Here is a 19296-nt window from a genome sequence, read left to right on the forward strand (position 1 = left end):
TTCCTTCATCTGTCCTTGTCTTTGTAGATGAATACTGCTGTCCAGACCACTCGTGGGGACGGGTCTCAGTGGGGCTGGGTGACAGCTGCTGTGGAGGGGTTCCTTACTCCTTGAGAGGCGGCCAGCTCTGCTGTAGTGGGACCCTCCATGATGGCTTTGGGGTCCATTGCTGTGGAGGTCGGCTTGTTGAGGATACACTGGTGTGCTGCAGTGATGCAGATGGGGGGGAGGTGCACACTTATGTTCCAGGTAATGAAAGGTTTAAGAAAATACAAATATAACTGAACAGGGCAGATTAGAATTTTTATTTTTCCAGGGAGATGCTGATTTTATGCTGAATGATAGCTGAATTGCTAAAGAGCTTAACTTGTTTCGCTGACCTAAAAAGGACTTTGTCAGGGTCCCTTGTCATGTCATCATTTTTATATAAGAAAAATATAATCAGGAAAAAAAAAACTCTGAGGTACACACATGGTGAAGGAACGTAGGGTCATTTCCCATTCTTCCTCTCCTGCCGTGTCCCAAAGTGCCCAGATACCACAGCACAGATGGGACGATCTGTATGTGTGGTGGGGGTGGGAGCGTATGTGTGTGTCATTAGACATCTTTGTCATGGCAGATGATGATGAAAAACGCTCAGGATGGCACCATTGAGGGCACTGCCAAGCTCGCAGCAGGACAAATACACACTCATTCTCTCCTTCACTCGCACACATACGCACTAACTCTGACACATGGAGACATATTGCACACACCCACAAATACGCACAAACACACACGGAGTCAACAGGGTTCCCTCAGCAGGTTCACTTAGTGTTGTGTGCCAGAGATGGGCACGTGTGCTCTATTCATCACACATAAACAATGGCCCCATATGGACAGACCTATAGCACTCCATTAGTCTGTCTACAAACACACAGACACATGCTGACACACTAAAATATATGCATCCTAACAGAAACACAGGAAAACTGTCTATTTGTTGGGCTTTATGCTCTTGCAACCACCCTGACTGGAGGCCTTCAATTTCCTGTTTCTACTTTATGAAAATCTTCATTTTGGGCCAAACGCACTTGAACTGGTCAGAATATGTCAACGTTAAGGGTCTTACATGGTTATGAAACATTGATCTGGTTATCAATCATGCACTCATATTACGCATTATGATAATTACATGCTCAATTATCAATAATCTCAAATTAGTGTGGATATTTTCACAGCCTTCACCTTTTTCATTATTACCTCAAAAACCAATCTCCAAGTTACGTTGGCTCATTTCTCACTTGAAATCGTTGACGTCAATATAGTAGAAACCATACTAACCATTTTTTAAAGCTTGTTTTATATACATTTATTCACTACTTTACTAGTTTAACCTCATCTTTTATTTCAGTCTCTTTTGGTCAGTTTTACATAGAGGTGCGTCCACTTTCTATTTATGTCTTCTCTATTAGTAAATTATTCTGTCCACATCTCTGGCCTTTTGCACTTCCTCGCCAAACACATCTTTTCTTTCTCCGCTACCTTTCACCTTGCTCTTTCCCCTCCACCTTATTTTATGTGCTCTCTTCACATCCACTCATCAGTCATTAGCATTAGCTTCCCCATTGAGAACATATGGTATGATGGATCGTAGGGCTAGCGGCACTAGCAAGGCTAAGGGCCATTTGCCGGGTGCGCTGCGCTGTGGGGAAGCCCTGGGGCCAGCTATGCAACCTCAACACCATACGTCTGTTTACAGACTCACACACATTTGATAGAATGTCTACTTAACCTTGGCACCACCACTTTCATTGCTACCCCTCACTATGTCAAGGGATTTGTATTTTTTAATGATATATCGTCAGTAAATGTGAAAATATATGAAAAACTGGATGCAATGCAGAAGGAACAGCTGGGAAAATAGGAGATATTGACATTTATCAAAGTGAATTCTTCTGTAGCTTTAAATAATACATATTTAAACAAGTATAACTGACAAAAAAGTGAAAGAATAGGGGGAAAGCAGATGTGTGACTTCAACTCAATTGCAATAGAAAGAGAAAACAGAAGAATGTTTGGTGAAGAGGTAGATGGAGCAGATTAAAGGAGGAGTGAAGGGTATCCCGTTGTGCCCAGCTGATAGACTAGGTTAGGCTGATGTGATTATGGGGTCCCTGAAGTGCGATCTATCACACATTACCGTCCACACTGTCAACAACCATACACACACACTGCGGGGGGACAGCAATGCCGGGAGACAGCCGTCTGGCAACAGATAGACATACCCGTTTGCACGTGCACACACAGGCATACACGCAGGCACACCATGAACTGTGCTTGTGTGTATACACAGAAGACACGTGCATGTGGCTGGAGCAGAAATACAAGTGAAATAGAAGCAGTTTTTGAATCAGCCTCTTCCAGAAAAGCTTAATCCACCTAAATAATTAGTTGATAACTTGTTTGCCTCTGTACTGGTGATGGTTTTATCCTGAAGCATTAGCTTTACTGTCGCAGAGCTAAAATTGGCAAAATTTTCCAGTCACTTTAGAGGAATGCAAGCAAACACAAAACTGTCTTGCATAAATCACATCACGTTCAACTATACAATATCTTAAAGCTTAGGGTAAACAACCAAAATAATTAAAGCTGAGACTTCATCATTTTTTTCTGCATTGGAGTTTTTAAACAACTTTTAAGCTGTTTCTGTGTTCTTTTCTTCAGGCCGAGTTTGTAAAGTGTTTAGCAAAGACTTATGTGAGATTAGATGGTGTTTAAAGAAATACGTGGGGTTTCTTTGGCCTCCTGCTGCTCCCTAACTCTTCTTCTGTCCCCCACCTTACTGTGCACACTTCACTAATCATTTCTCCTTCACACTTTCCTTTATACTTTTATAGTTCTTTAACCCTTTCTTATGCCCTTCAACCCCACCAGCTTCATCTCTCAGTGCTTGTGCTACCATTAATGCCCCAATCACACTTCTTCTTCAAGTAACTGAAAAAAGTATGCATTTTTTAACTCCTTCCCCTACTCCCACCCCCTGTCCCAGCCCAGCAGGCCCTATCCAAACGTTCAAGGACAAATCTGAATATCCTTTTTCACCGTTTAAGTGTTAAAAGCCTGGCGGTGCTGGGGTGTTATCTTAACGCGCCTTGCCGTGCCATCATCAGAGCGCGTGATGAAAATGGCTGTGATGATGCTAAAAGAAAAAAAGAGGAGGGGGGAGAAAAAGTAATAATCAAATATGTTTTTCAAGGGCACAGTGACCATTTGCTGGAGGGAAATTATCCCAGTAGTTAAGCTAGCTCGAGCCTGGCGGAGTTGTGCAAGTGGATGTGTTTGGTGTGTATTAGTGTGAGCACATTCAGGATTGTTACTTTAACTCAGTAGAAGTTGTCTTTACACATCTGGTTACATATGACATGTTTTATATAGAGATGCTCACGTGTCCCAAATGTCCTTTTGTTGTTTCTGCCAAGAGATTGATCTTTGTTTGTGTGTGTGTGTGTGTGTGTGTGTGTGTGTGTGTGTGTGTGTGTGTGTGTGTTAATCATTGCCAAAAGCCCTTCATCAGTGATGGGTAGCGAATAGGCAACTGTAGTGTATCCAAACAGCAGCGTCTGGCTGCTTTTGAAGATGGAGCGTTCTGAGAACACAGGAAGACGTTTCTCTCTCTGTTAATGCATTTATGATGATGGCTCTTCTATTAGGTTCACTTTAATGACTGGCAAGAGTAAAACCAGAGTGTGTCAGGACCATAACCAAGAGCTCTCCATGTGGCAATGGATGTTTTGATACTTGAACACATTTTAGTTGCATGTGACAGGATCACACACATACACACACACACGCACACACACACACACACACACACAAACTAGGACTAAGACCACTGAAGACCTCTACCTCTAATTACAATACATTATATACATTATATTACAGTCACTTAATAAATGCAGCTGCAATATGATTTTTTTAAAATTATTATCTTAATGTTATTGTCTAAAAATGACAGCTAAACTGGTTACAAGATACAGTCATAATCTTTATTTAAATGCAAAGTTCTAGTGTGCACAACCAGAGCTGTCAGTTTATCCCTTTTGAAAATAAGACTTTTACAAACTGAACAACACCATGCTATAATTGGTGTGACACCAACTGGAAATTACACTTCAGTGTGTCTGTCAGTCTTTTATTACAGGGTTAAATGTCTGTGTTTCAGCTTCTGTTAGCAGCAAGAATATGGCACTTGGTCTGGTTCACTTTGGTCTGAACCCCAAAAAACAGTAAATTACTCTCAAAGTCCTCATTTTACATTTTATTTACATTTGTAAAAATGGTCCGTTGTAAAATATGCTCAGCTGCTTTTTATGCACACACTACAAATACACACAATGTCACTTATGCCCAGCTGGTAATGTTGCTGAGATGTTGAAAAAAAGACATCAGAAAGATGAGGACAAGCAGTCAGGAGGGAAAAGACAAGGTGTGTCTTTGATTGTGTGTCTGCCCCGACATCAACACACACCCACGTCCACCGGGGATCTGTTCTCCGTATGAGAAAGTCCATCCACTGTGATTTTGTTTTTTGACATGACATGTATAGTCTGGTCCTTCTGAAGAGCACACACACACACACACACACACACACACAAAGCTATTGCCTACAATGATTCATTTGTACTAATAATAACTCTTACATTGTCCTGTTTAACCTCCATTAAAAGTTACCATTTTAGTTCTAAATTATAATCTGAATGTAATCAAAATATTTGTTCCAACAAAACTGTAAGATATCCTGCAAATGAAACACATGGATCATCATCTGTACGGATCTCAAAACACTGTTTGTCTGTGCTGAGTTAAAATCATCCCAAACGCTGTTAATAACTATAAAGCCCCATTATCCCTCCGTGCGAGCAGTTGTGTGTGCAGCTGTTCCATCTCTCTCAGAGCTGCTCAGTTTGTGTGTTTACGCTGGTATGAATGCACAAAAATCTATGTGTGCACTTGATCTGGACTTTGTGCCAAGCCCTTTTTAATATATTCAGCTATTTAAAAGTGTTTAGTTTGTTTAAAGTTGTGGAGGGTTTTGGTCTCCTAGAGAGCTCGGATAACCCTAATCCACAACACACATTTTTATCAGTAGTTCATTGGCAGGACTAAATATTGACTTATCATTAAGTGGAATGACTGAAACCCTAATAATAATTCACGTTGTCTAAGCACCTTGTGTTGACGCAGCGCTCCCGACGCTATTAACGAATGTATGCAAATCCAACGTAAATCTGAAGATTAGGGCTGAAGCATTCTGCAATGCAAGAGAGAAAACAAGAGGTGTGTGATAAAATACGGCGCGCACACACACACAGGCATGTGCTTACACAAACACGGCTTAGAGAGAAAGCAGGAGGTGTGCCTTTCAAAATGTAAACACAAATGTACAAGCAAGTCACACTCCCTCACACAAATAACAAAGCCAGACACGAGAATCTGCTTAATGGGTGATGGCACAAAAGTGAAGTTTAGCTGCTGTAAATGAACTGTGGCCAGGTGCGATGTCAGGTAGGAGCTGGTAGAGGTGGACACCTGAGGAAGAGCATCACAAAAGTCCAGAGGAAATGAGGTAGAGGCAAATGAGCTTAGATAATGAGTCGTGTGCCTGGAAGGCAGGAGCAGAGGTGAGGATGTCGAGAGGACGAGGGATGAGAAGAGGAGCTATTTTGGAAAAGTGTTGAGCTGTTTATTTGCGCGTCATTGAAGCTGAAGTAAGGCGCTGGGGGAATTGGCCACCAAGCCTCCGCTCCACAACAGCTGCCGCAGCTAAGTGAGTTACTGGCCGTCAGACTGCTTTTATGTCACACAATCACACACATGCACATGCATTTCCCTGTCATGTGTTTCCCATGATGGATGCACTGGGCATAAAATGCACTGCAACAGCACAGGAGAAAATATGCCCTTCTCCATTTTTTGGCCTTTTAATGAAACGATTGCTTAAATTAACAATGTGTCGTGTGTGAGCACTGATTAGCTTGTTAAACAATAAGTTATTTATCACTCTACAAGTAGCTACAGTTCCAGGGCGAGGCCACGATACACAGCAGCAACTTAATGTTTAATGTGTGCTGTCAAATGAAATAGGCAGCACAGCTGGGGGCACAGAGCAGCACGCCATCAACTGTTATGTGATACATTTGCTAAATACCTCATGAAAGTTAGATGATTTTAAGTCTAAACTAAATAATCGCAAAAGACTTAGGGGGGTCTTGCAATATTTCAGTCTGATTTCAAATGAGAGGCTTTCACCGGTGGACTCGCTCATTAAAATGCGATTTATCCGTCTTCTTTAGGCCACTTATGGTATTTAAGTCGTGCCGTGTTGTGCCATTCCACACTCATTTGTATTAACAGTGCATCCTCACAGCAGGGGTTCCTCTGCTGACTCAGGGTTATGGCAGGACAGTATTATTGCCATAATCCGTTGCAAGGCTAAAGCTTTGTCCTAGCCCCAAGATGTCAGGGTAACCAGAAAACTCACCTTGTGTAATTAGAAGGGCTGCAAGAACAGTGGCAAAATGTGACTGTTCTCAGGAATCTTCAGCTTTCAAGAGTTTTATCATACAATTGTGTTTATTCTTAGTTGTTGGAAATATTTGTGGGTTCCAACTAAATGGAAAATTAATCTTCTAATATTATATATTCCAAAATAGGGGTGTTTACATTAATTCTTTGGATTGAATCCACTGTGCTATTGAGATATTACAAACTGGGAACAGTACAGCTGTCAAAGAGAAAATAGAGGTCATATAGCTGAATGATCTGAAACTGAGGCTGGTGTTTGTCCTCTAACATAAGCCTGCTTGCATGCTTAAGTGTACAGAAAGAGACAACGGCCCAAATAATTATCCACACAAGAAGACACCATTGACAGAGACAACAACCACCTCAAATGAACATCAACTATTCATCAAAAGTGCTTAATTAAAAAACGATCCCCTACCCTCACAGATGATGTCACCGCTGAGGCCATTAGCTTTACATAAAGCCTGTCCTTTTTGTTGCGGTGTTATCATATATGCGACATATATGATTAGGGTTATTTGTCTTTTTATAACTGGATGCCATAGTGCTGATTAATTTTAGGTTCCCTTAAAATAGTATGAAATTAAATGGCATTATACTGTTGTGAGTGTGACTTTACACACCACTTTAAAGTTACAATTTTCTTTTTACATAGTTAAATGTGTGACTAAAGATTTAAGTTTTGGAGTGTAAAGCAAAAGAGCAGCAACACTGTTAGGATGGTCGGTTGTTCCGAATAAAGGAGATATATTAAAAACTGAAGGCCCCACCTCAGAGATGATCCCAACTACATCAGTGGTAAAAGTTCAATAATCTGGATTTTTAGGGTTTATTAAAAACAGTAATCATCCCTAAAAATTGGCCATCGGTCATTCGTGAGTTTTTAACCATGCTCATTTTATTTCAATCTAAAATGAAGCACTGCAGAATGCAAAGAGTCAATATTGAAATTTGATCATCTGCCGTAAAAGGTTTACAGAAGAATAGAGTGATATCGTGTATGTTAAATGTCACCTTGCTGCTGAAGGTGAAGCAGTGGCAGGAAGACATCAGCTATCACTGTCAGAGACGGCAGCTCCCTGAAAAACACACTTCCCCTCCTGCTTAACTCTTGACAGTATAGGCTTAAAATTGCTGCCGTGCAGAAAGATGAATATTGGAGAGGAGAAGAGGGAGGAAAGAGCAGAATATATATCTGAGGTGATAAGAGTAGATGCAGGCTAATATTCAGAGCAGCCATAATACTGGAGAGGAAAGAGGGACTGAAGTGACAGAAAGCAAGAAGTTTGAAAAGTACAGAAGAACACTTCAGTAAGTCCAGAAACAAAGAGGAAAGCAAGTGGAAGTGAAAGAAATGAGAGGAGATGATGAGGGAAGACAAAACGAGTACTGTTGCTTTCCTTGTGGGCAAGGTAAGAAGGAAAGAATGTGATCCTCCATCCATCAGTCATCAGTCTCATCAATCATCCTCAGGGTTTATCTGCTGTGGTCAAGACTACATAAATTCTTCCACCTCCCTCTGTTGTGTGAGCCATGATGGAAAACCCACAACACACCCTGCTGGCAACGCCACCGTCACGTTGAAGTGCTGTGGGTCAAAGGTCATCCATCAGGAAGAGGAATGCTGCAACGGAATTGGCTTTAACCCTGAACGGCATGTGTGTGCTGACCGGCCCACCCCTGGCCTGCCCACACAGGTGTGTGTTTATATCATTTTTATGCTTTATGACCTTTTTTTCACCATTTTGCAACAAGTCTGTGGTTTTAAATGTTAACTGTATTGTATGTGCACATATATTTCAACACAAACAGCTCATTGGATCAGTAATCTAACATTCAAAATGTTTTTTTTAATTAGTCTTAAAGATTTCTGGATGTTTGAGATAATGACACATACAAAATAACAACACTTACAATTTAGCTCATTCTCTAAGTAATCACAAGAGGATGACAGTATCCTGATTTCAGTTTAGTCTGTAAACACAATCTGCTGATCCGAGACCTGCGCCTTTACGCAGAGACAGAGTGCTGCCCAGCTCACACCTGACATCTGCTTCTAATTGGTTTTCCATATTGCTAATTAGGCAGTAACAGTGTCATATTCATGGCTGAAATACCATGGTATTTGATTGGCTTTACAGACCTTTGTGCTTCGAATCTCTGGTTCCCATTTCTGCCTGTCTTTAAGTTATACTTGGTGACATTGCTGAGTGCTAGGAATTAGAGTCATCCTCTATTGATCAGTTTGGGTCATGTGATGTTTATGTCCATAGGTTCGCGTTGGACACACACACACACACACACACACACACTGCTCATTAGCTATAATGAAGTAGTTAAGACCAGTCACATTTACATGCAGAATTGTGTTGTGCATCTACATGAGATGTGTTTGAGCATCATTGTTGATGATATAAGATGATAAGCATATTTGAGACTCTGCAGGTAAATTTGAGCAGGTAATCTGTGCTTGTACAATCAAATCACTCTTCTATCCTTACTGTTTATTATTAAGCCTCCAGCTTTCTGTCTTCTATCCTTCTCCTGTCTGCAGCACCAGTGTCTGCAGGGTGCACTCTGCCCAATAGCTGCGGCACAAACTGCGTACTGCGGCACCTGTGACCTCAATCCATCTCTGACCACCTGCACGTGGGTCATGTCTCCTCACACACTCAACGTGTCCTCCGCAACAGACTCACCCTCCATCAATACTATGCGTGAGATTGTCACGACAGGCCTGTCTACACGCACAAACAGAAGTGTTAACGTTTATAAAATGGCCGAAGACAACAGTCACACACACACTGAGGGCGTGGAGACTGAGGGACACCTGTGTCTGTCGCATGAGGAGGTGTTGTACAGCGGGGATGCCAACACGCACACCTTCACAGGTAATCTTTAGCTGTCACATACTACCAGACTTTTAAAAATTAACATTTAACCATTAACTTTCCAGCATACTGCTCTTCTGTATTTAAACTAGTTGTCTCCTCTGGAATACACAGACCCTGATTCACACACACCATCACATCACAATGGCAGCTGTTGCAGCGCACATTGATAGCCGCAACACATTAACGCTCTCCTGCACAGTACACTTCTGCATCATTAAAACTTAGAGATGGGCGTTTAAATGCCATTTTAACACCCTGTACTATTCATCAGTCTAAAGGGGTTTAGTGTGTGTGTGTGTGTGTGTGTGTGTGCGCGCATCTGTGTCCAGGTTTTCAAACACATTATTTATCTAAGAAGTTAATGTCTGTTTAATCAAGAGTGATTGTGTTTGTGGCTGATTGTGTTAAAAGTTGTGATTGTGTTAACATCTACTTAGTTGCTTTTTTTAGTGCTCCGCTGTAGTAAATGTACTTATTGAACTTCTTTGTGTGCGTGTGTGCGTGCGTGTGTGCGTGTGTGTGTGACGTGGGGCGATTAGGATAAGAATTTCAAGGTAGTGCTGTGACACCATCTGGGCAGAAGCACATAAAGCTGTCGCCACCCACTATACACCAGATGTTTCTCCTATACACACTCACACGCTCACAAACGGGGTTCCAGACGATGTTCTGCGGATGAGAGGAAGAGCTAGTCCAGCAGGCATTTATACTTTTGTATTGATAATGAATTAAGATTTAAACATGTCAGGGTGGGCTCTACATCTCAGTCAGAAGCTTTACCTGCACTTGTGCCTCACTTGCATTTGCTTTTGCTCTACCCTCGTAGTAAAAATGGTGGTCCCACTTTGGCTGTAAAAGCATGGCTGTATTTATTGCAGCAGTCCCTTAACAGCACTAAAAAACAATGCATGTGTGTACATATATTTTATATACGCCTCATTTAAATGGGCACCTCAGCACAAGGTGGTTGTAACCTGTATCCCAGAATGCTTCACTCCGGACAGGTTTTACATGTCTACAAATGTCCACCTACACTCACTTTTCTGTTTTGTCCAAACTACTGCTCTAACTTGTGTTTAATAGTTGCATTTCCGGCTATGATGGGTGTGTTGTGTTTTTGCAGACTCTGACCTGGAGCCGTTTACCGTTTACCAGTATAGGGTCAGGGGCTGGAACAGTTTTGGCCGAGGCTCCAGTCCTGTTACAACAGTAACTACCCTTGAGGACAAACCGTGGGGCGTGGCCCCGCCTCACTGGCGTCGTCTTGGTGAAAGAGATGACATCATCCGACTACAGTGGCAAGCACCTGCCAGACCCAATGGTGTGTGTGTGACTTTGTTGTAACGGTGGTTCACACTTTAATACCGAGGGAAAACCAGGTTGAGGTGACATTGATTGTTAAAATAATGTTTTCCATTTCAAAAGGTGAAATCACCCATTATGTCATACTGCGGGATGGACAAGAGCGTTACCGTGGTGATGAACACAGCTTCACTGACGTAGGTGGGATCAGGCCTTTCCAGGAATACCGCTACCAGCTCAGGGCGTGTAACCGTGCAGGGTGTGCTGACAGTATGCAGGTACAGTTTTTGATAAATAGGCATTTTTGATATCCTTTTATTTATTTTTTTCAAATTTCTCCTGGTTGTTTGTCTGTTAGTTGCCATTCAGTAACTCTTTGCACAATAACATCACTTTCTTAGAGAAAGTGTACGTATTTTCTGCCATGTTAGCATCTCCTGTCTCTACATTAGCTGTGATTCACATGTGTGAACTGTGAAAGTACCATTTCCTGTTCCTTCTGTCAGGCAGAAAATTCCAATCCCATATTTAATAATTCTACAGAAGCTTTTGTAGCTTTGATCAAATGCTCCTTTGTCCTTTCCTATATTTCTTCTCTGAATGTTGGTGCACATCACAGTTGTCCAGCATATGATGTGAAGCTCACTAACCTTTGCTGGGAAAGATGATGTGTGAAGCATATAAACTCTGTACTCTTCCCTTGTTAGAACAAGTTTATATTTAGCAGCGTTTTTGCTCATCTCTGCCATGCAAGGTTCTGGATTTGCTGATCCTGCCCGATGTTTGTGATAGTGTCCATAATAGCTTCATACAGAACTCCCTCTGCTATCTCTCTGCCTATAGCTGAACTGATATCACCACAACAATTAATTTCTTTGGCTTAGAGGTGATAAAAGCACACACTGCAAATTCCCTTTCCGCCTGTTTTAAGCTAAATTGGCATCTCGTTACTTTGAACACATTTCTATATGGACAAAGGGGGGCTGAGGTGGTCGAGGCGGGATTGATTGATTGAAGTGGTTTTGGGTAGTCGATGGGTAAATAGGTGATGGGTGGATTATGGTATACAAAGTATAAATACTGGGGAAATGAGGGCATGGATAAAATAGAATTGCATGGATTTAGGGCAGGGATGAAGAAAGGAGTGTCAAATGGGTAAAGAGATTAAGATAGACACAGGAAAAAATGGTCACAACCTGGCACAAAATTGGATAAAGAAACTTTTTTGCTTAACATGCAGATCAGCATGAGAAGAAAATAAACATAAAATCAGACAATGTGGAAGCCAGGAGCGATGGAGAGAGATGGGTTTTCTGCCTCCAGCTTATAGAATCCTTTACCTGCATCATGTGGCCTTAATCTCGCTGATGACCTGATGGACCATCCATCACCACTAAGGCCTGATACATAAGAAATCTGCATTCCACCAACGAAAGGCCGAAGTTTCACAAACACCAACAAACCCAATCTCACAACGGTATCATTATCATACAAGCACAAAACATCTGTGAGACGAAAAGAGCCAGATTCTGATTGGCTTCAGAAGCCTCGAAGTCAATTAACTCGTGATTAGACTTCCACTGATGCTCTTCTAGAGCCTGAATAAAACCATGCAGAGATTGAAGCAGAGATATTTGTGGGCCACTGATACACAGACAGGAAACAGTGGTTCAATGAACTCAACACAAACTTAATACATGTCTGAAATGTGTCCCTTTTCTTACTGTATGTATGATTCACCTTCATCAAAGACAACATTCACCAAATCTTCTAAAGGCTTCAACTGCAGCTTTCTGCTCTCTCTCTCTGTTTCTCTCTCTCTGTTTCATTCTCTCTCCTCCACTCACGAACACATGCACACACACAGACACACACATACACACACACAGTATCTTCACAAAGACAAGCCCACACTCCCGGCAGAAAGTGGAAAGGGAGTGACTTGGATTAGTTTCTACAGCAGTTAAAATTGGCCAAACACTTCCAATTATGGGATAACTTGGGCTAACCTAATACACCACTGCAATTACCCAGCATCAGGCCACACACACACACACACACACAAACACACACACCTGCTGTGACAACAGAAGGTGCTGATCTAATACAGTTGGTCACTTGGTGTGAGAGGAAGAGCCGCTGGTCTTCCTCTAGCTTTGAATCCTTTTGTCTTAGTCCCTCTGCTCTTTGTCTTGTGTCATTCTTCTCATCGTAATGCCACACATTGTGTCACTTCTCTAGCTTCACTCCTCTCTATTTAGGGTCTACAAATCCACCACACAAATGTTTACAGTATGAACAAAATTAAAAAAAAAAAAAAAAAAAACATGATGCAAAATAAAAAAAAATCTGCTCTATTCTGAGAAAACACACTGAAGCTCCCCCTGATGTCCCCTTTCCCCCCTTCTTCCTTATCTTTGCTGTTGTGTCTTTATCATCATCTTCACTTCACCTGTGCCCACCTGTGTGTATTTGTGTGTGTCCTTAGTTGTAGTAGCACTGTTCTAATTGCATAGCAGTGTGTGGGACAGATGGGGGAAGTGCTAGTGACAGTCTATTAAGGCAGGATATCCCTGTTGCCATTAGCAGCAGATTGCCCTGTGATTCTGTGGTTTCCACCTTCACCCAGCTTTCACAGGTCCCCACAGCACAGCAACAATTTACAACATCTATCCTTTACTGGGTTTTTGGTTTTTATTTTGGTTGTTATTTCATCCTACTAAATTTAGGTGTTATGTTATGTTTTATGGCAGCTAAATCATACTGTCAGTCAGATTAGGTGATTTAGAAGCATTAAAGTCACATAATCCACCAATCTCCTCTCACGCTGCTTTGCTGCTGTTTGTAATATTAATGTTTAAAGCCCATAAACCAAACAGTAATGATTTCATAAAGATTTTTTATCCAGCATTAATAACTGATAATTACCTGAGGCCAAAGCGACAAGACCAGCGAGTAAGTTTTCTTGACATTTTTGCCTGATCTGTAATCATGGTCAACATGCCCATTCATTAGCAATTCTGACTGGTGACAGTTGTTGAAGCTGCCACATTTTCTCATCACAATGAAAGATTCTCGGGTGACATTTGAAATTTGTTTTATATTCTGTCCACAAAATTACTGCATCTTCCTTTTCTTCTAATGTGAAGGGTGTTGTGTTCCCTCTGTTCTTCTGTGTTGTGATTCTCTGCTCATCTGTGTGTGATTTTGTGTGTTGAGGTGGTGGCAGTGACGGTCCAGGGGGTCCCAGAGGGTGTGCAGCCTCCAGCGGTGACGGCTTTAAGCTCTTCCTCGCTCCAACTGACCTGGTCTGAACCCACTCATCCCAATGGAATCGTTCAACAGTACCACCTGAACCAGACTGGTGGCGGAACCATTTTTACCCACAACGGTGGGCCCAAAGCTTACACTGTGACCGGTAAGTCTCAGCTTTCCTTTACTTTATTTTAGTCCTCTTGCCATCCCCAAACATCCTGATGTAGCTTTTCATCACTTGAGGACAACAAAAAACAGACCCCAGATGCAGGCACACAGTATTTAGTTTAACTAAAATGATTAAGAAGAAAATTTTCAAGAGCCCTCTGTGCAAATGCAATATTTATATATTTATATTGCTCTGTACTTAATTAGATTTTGTAAGAACCAATCGGAAGGTCCTGGATTTCAATGGCATTTCCAGCTCCCATTTTTACTCTCTGCTTTGTCTTGGATAGCGACCAGGCGTCATCTTTGCCAGTCACCGGTAGACTGGTCCCATGGTGTCTGTGGTTGGCTCGCATGGTCGGGGGTTGTTTATGCACAAGCATGTGTGTTCATATGTGTAGGCATGAGGCAAAGCAAACAATGCCAAATAGAGACGGTAATGTGCTGTAATACTGTACCAGCCCTGTGTGCCAGTGTAAGCAACCAGCATGTGAGTGTGAAACTCCCCCTGATACAGAAAAAGCCTGCATGTTCAGACAGGAGCCTCTCTTCCTCTTCCTCTCTCTCTCTCTCTCTCTCCTTGTGTTTGCAGGAGAGATGAGAGTTGTGGACAATGCTCAGGACTACAGAGATGTGGGTCATCTTTACTTGACAAGTTAAAAAGTAACAGACTGTGAGGAAGCTGGTTGGTTCACATATTCAACAAAACCACTGAGAGGTTGCTAACTCCTGCTAGAGGGGAAGGGAAGGAATGGAGAAGATGGATGCATGAATCTAAGTGGTTTCACTGAAATATGAACAGAAATAATTGCTATGCTCCTCTGTCACCCTGAAGATTTTTGTGCAACTATTCATCTCTGATGGTTCGCAGCGCTGTGAGGACGCTCACACACTGACCCAGAACATAGAAACAGGACAAATGTAGCTTTTAAAAAAGAAATCTGGTTCAGACTGAATCACACTGAATGTGTGATGCTTTATTATACTGAAATATTTGGGCCTCTAAAACATTAACTTAAAGTATCCATTATTAATAAATACAATATTATTATTGGAACATTATTTTAATTATTTTTAATATTGTGTTATCATTTCCTCATTATGAATGCTTTGAATTTTATTTACAACAGTTGAAAAGTGACATTTTTTCAAAGGAAAAGCGAAAGCTCCCCAAGTGAATCAATATTAAGTATTGCTATCATTAGCTCAGAATGAATTATGGCCTGCAATTATATAGATTATGGCATTAATCATGTGTTTAATTGGGCTATTGGTGGCTCATTATTAATTCAGATCAGCGGGCCTAGAGTATGTTCTTTTATTTATTAATGTGTTCCTAGTCTGGTCGGTGCTGCTGCATGTTCAGAGGTGGCAACACGAGAAGAGATGGGAACGTGTCCCCTGTCAGTTTTAACTATCTTACAGGTCACAGCAAAGCCTTCTTAAAGCCAATTACTGGAGCAGTGGTATCTTCTGATATTTCAGGCCTGCAAATCTGGAGCTCAATAGTTGTTGTTCCAGTTCGTGGAAAATTAAAGACGCTCATACTTTCAGTTTCCGTAGGTGAACCCCCAAAGGTGAGTTTTCACAGTCGGCTCTGCTTTAGGCCGCTAAGACTGCGTGACTCCAGATTCTATATGGTCACCAAAAACACCAGAAAAGGTCATTCCTTTATTTAGTCAAACAAAAACAATTTTTAAAAATGTCTCATTAAAAAAATGTTTCAAATGGTTTCTGGTTTTAAAATGAAGCTCTGATTATCAGAACACCGATAGTTTTGGAATTGAAATTTAGTAGAATTTAGTCACTTCTTTACTTTATTAATTGAAGAATCTATCTGAATGTACAGTTTTACATATATTAACAATAATAGATGATCGGAAGTAAGTGTGTGTGTGTGTGTGTCTGTGTGCGTGTGTCTGTGTGAACCTGATCTGATTGTTCCTTCCCAGACTGTCTGCATTTGGGAGCCACAGACAGGAAGTCAAACTCTTAATAATTTAGGAGAGGTGTTATCAAAGCTATCCTCATCTTTCTCTTTTTTTCTTTCTCTCTTTCTTCTCTCTTTTTGAGCACGTTCTCGACAGTTTTTGTTTCTATCCCTCTCTTCCTCTCATCATCTTTTCTTCTCAGACTTTTTGTCTGTCTTCCTCACTTCTGGTCCTGACTGGATGGTCCACCGGCTCTCCTTTTCTCTCACTCATCCCTCTGCTCCTCTGTCTATATGGCGTATCAAGTATCCGTCATTCTATTGTGGCCTACACCTTCATCCTGCCATATCCTCTAATGCAAACAGGGAATGACAACCTGTCAATAAAACTGCTATTTTTACTTAACAGCAGACACGTGCACAGAAACCTACAGCAGCGGAACACAATCCTGCCTCTTTTGAGTTTCTCTTGTCATGTTCACAGTCTTTTTATAGAACATATTCACCAACTCAGAGTGCCTGTCAGAGTCTGTGTTGTCTGTGTCCACTCTGGTCTGTGCTGTGTCCAGACCTGTCCCACTCTATGCTGCTCACTCAAGTCCTTCCACGGATGACTGTTAAAAGGACTGAAAGTTTCCTGTTTTTGACCAAGCACGCAGACACACAGATGTGCACACGTAAACGCGAAGGTATTCGCTCGCTTCACAATTTCCCACACACTTTTGCGCAGCCAGAGACGTGCAAGGTGTCATTCAGAAGACCAACACTGCCCTCTTCAGGTTGAGGGCGTAATTCGGGGTGCGTTTGCCTGTTTGAGCACGTACGTTGAGAAAACGCTCACATGAGCGTCCACCCCGGTTTATGATCTGAATTTAGATTAAGAGATATATGTAATATTTGAACAACCTAGATTCTTTTTAATTCACACACATCTCCTACAGAACTTTTTAATCTGTATTTTCAACATTTTTATATCAGATATTAACGATATTAATTGATATTAATTTAGTTAATTTGTGCTTCCAGTTTCCAGCACTGTGTGTGTGTCTGTGTCTGTGTGTGTGTGTGTGTGTGTGTGTGTGTGTGTGTGTGTGTGTGTGTGTGTGTGTGGTGAAAGTCTACTGCTCTGTTCACTGCTGAAACAAATGGCTTCATTTGCAGTATAGATATCATTTACAATGAACACACAGAGTAAGAGAACCTTACGCTTCAAACCTGGTGGTTCTGTATGACCGGCAGGTTTCCTTTATTCCCCCCCCCCCCCAACAAACACACACACACACACACACACACACACACTGATCAGTGGTGCTAAGCATGTTAAGTAGGTAGAGCAGTGGAAAGAGGCAGAATGAAACTGTGTGTGTTGATGTGTGTGTAGGTTCTGTTCCATTAATGTGTAGGTCCTGCCATATTCTACAAATATTTTGCAAGCCAGGAGGTCATTTTGCTGAATATTTTTGTGATAAAGGCATCATGTCCACATCCTGCTCATGTAATAAATCTCAGGTTATAAAGTTAAAATTCCGTATTATCCTTTTCTAAATCATGACATTCTAAAACACACCTGACATTAAACAGAGAAAATTTAAAGCTGTAGTAAATAATTCAGCACACTTTATTATGCAATGCAAAATCCTGATTTTGCAGTGAGGCTTTTGACATAAAGTAGTTCCGTCATGTTTATTTACCTTTTGGATTTGATTTGTAAGCTGTTGCACAACATCAGCTGTGGTGAGTGATCACAAAACATGCCGCCATCACAGCAGCAGCAGCAGCAGCAAAGATTTACATCTGTAGTCCTTTAGGAAACATCAATGCAGAGAACACCTTTAAAGGAAAGGGCGTTGATGCCTGGGAAGTGACTCTAGTAACATAAAAAACAGGTGAATACACAATGACTTATTTTTAAGGTGTGATATAAGACAAAAAATTGATTTCCTGTGGTTGCAGTTAAAGCACCACTGTGGCTGTGTGACTTCTCTTACTCTGCACAGCCAGTACCTATAAATAAATCATGTGCGGACGCTGTAGCTTAAACGCATACTGAGGTATCATAATTATCATAGATCAAAAGCTGATGACATTACAGCGTCGGGCCGCTCCGATCCCATGTCAGCTCCGAGGCTGCCCATCTTTATGTTGTTTCATTATTGAGTTATGGCATGCATAATTTAACACCGACAGATATGGATCCATCCATTGAGAGACTCTGGAAAGAACAGGAGGGGGGGTGAGATGATAGAGAGACGGCTGTACAGTGATAAAAGCTGGGCAGCCTTTTCACATACGTTCAGTCTTTAATTACCACTTTTTTATTCAGATGTCAATTAAGATTCACCATGTGATTTTTCAATTTTAATGGATTTCTGCATTCATTAAGTTGATTTTTATAAACTGATGCTCATCCTTGGCCTTGTGCTCCAGGTTTGCAGCCATTCTCTGAGTACAGCTTTGTGCTTCTGGCCTGCACAGCTGCAGGATGTGGAGCCAGTTCACCATCCACAGGACGCACTCTGCAAGCGTCGCCTGCAGGTAGGAACGCATGAGGCGTCTCTAAATTAGCAGGCATGGACCTCATCAGGTCTTAAACATACCTGTCACAGGTTGGATCTGCTGAAATGTAGCAGTAATGCGCAGCTGTCTGTGTGCGTGATATACACACTCCACAAAACAGTTCTTTGTCTTGGCAAGTAAAATTTAAAAAAACACAAGGTTTATTTCATACACTTTTGTGTTTTTCTCTACGTATTTACACTTATCTTCCATTCACTTCTCCTCCTCTCTTCCCCTCCTATCCTTTTTTATCCTGCTGTGGTTTATCTTAAAACCTTTCACCTCTTTTTTCAGCTCCTCTTTTATTCATTTTCATGATCTCTCACTTCTCTTTGCCACCATTTATTAATCTGATTGTTTATAGTTGTACATTTAGTTCTGTGTCATTCAACATTTTTCATTTGTTTAATCTCTGTTTAATTACTCTCTTCTTAATTCCTTTTTTTAGACCTCGCTCTATTTGTCCTTTTGTCTTTATCACATTCATTGATCATCATTTTAATTTTCTTATTTTATCTTTATTTTGCACCTAAATGATTTAATTCAGCCGCACAGGATGAGCCAACTGTGACTCTGTTAATTTTTCCATTTTTATTCTAATGCTATGACTGAACGTCTGCGTAC

At 41.3% G+C, this 19296-nt stretch overlaps 1 protein-coding gene across 1 annotated transcript in view; it reads left to right on the forward strand.

The window, feature by feature from the left end:
- ush2a (Usher syndrome 2A (autosomal recessive, mild)) overlaps positions 1–19296 on the forward strand; it is a 131843-nt gene that overhangs the window by 86126 nt on the left and 26421 nt on the right. The window contains exons 61-67 of the mRNA XM_029846815.1: positions 28–249; positions 8041–8264; positions 9122–9458; positions 10585–10782; positions 10887–11041; positions 13983–14181; positions 18544–18651. Coding sequence (XP_029702675.1) covers positions 28–249; positions 8041–8264; positions 9122–9458; positions 10585–10782; positions 10887–11041; positions 13983–14181; positions 18544–18651 — 1443 coding nt within the window. The remainder of the gene's footprint in view (positions 1–27; positions 250–8040; positions 8265–9121; positions 9459–10584; positions 10783–10886; positions 11042–13982; positions 14182–18543; positions 18652–19296) is intronic.

The sequence above is a fragment of the Takifugu rubripes genome, chromosome 13 (genome assembly GCF_901000725.2).
Source record: "Takifugu rubripes chromosome 13, fTakRub1.2, whole genome shotgun sequence".
Classification (NCBI taxonomy): domain Eukaryota; kingdom Metazoa; phylum Chordata; class Actinopteri; order Tetraodontiformes; family Tetraodontidae; genus Takifugu; species Takifugu rubripes.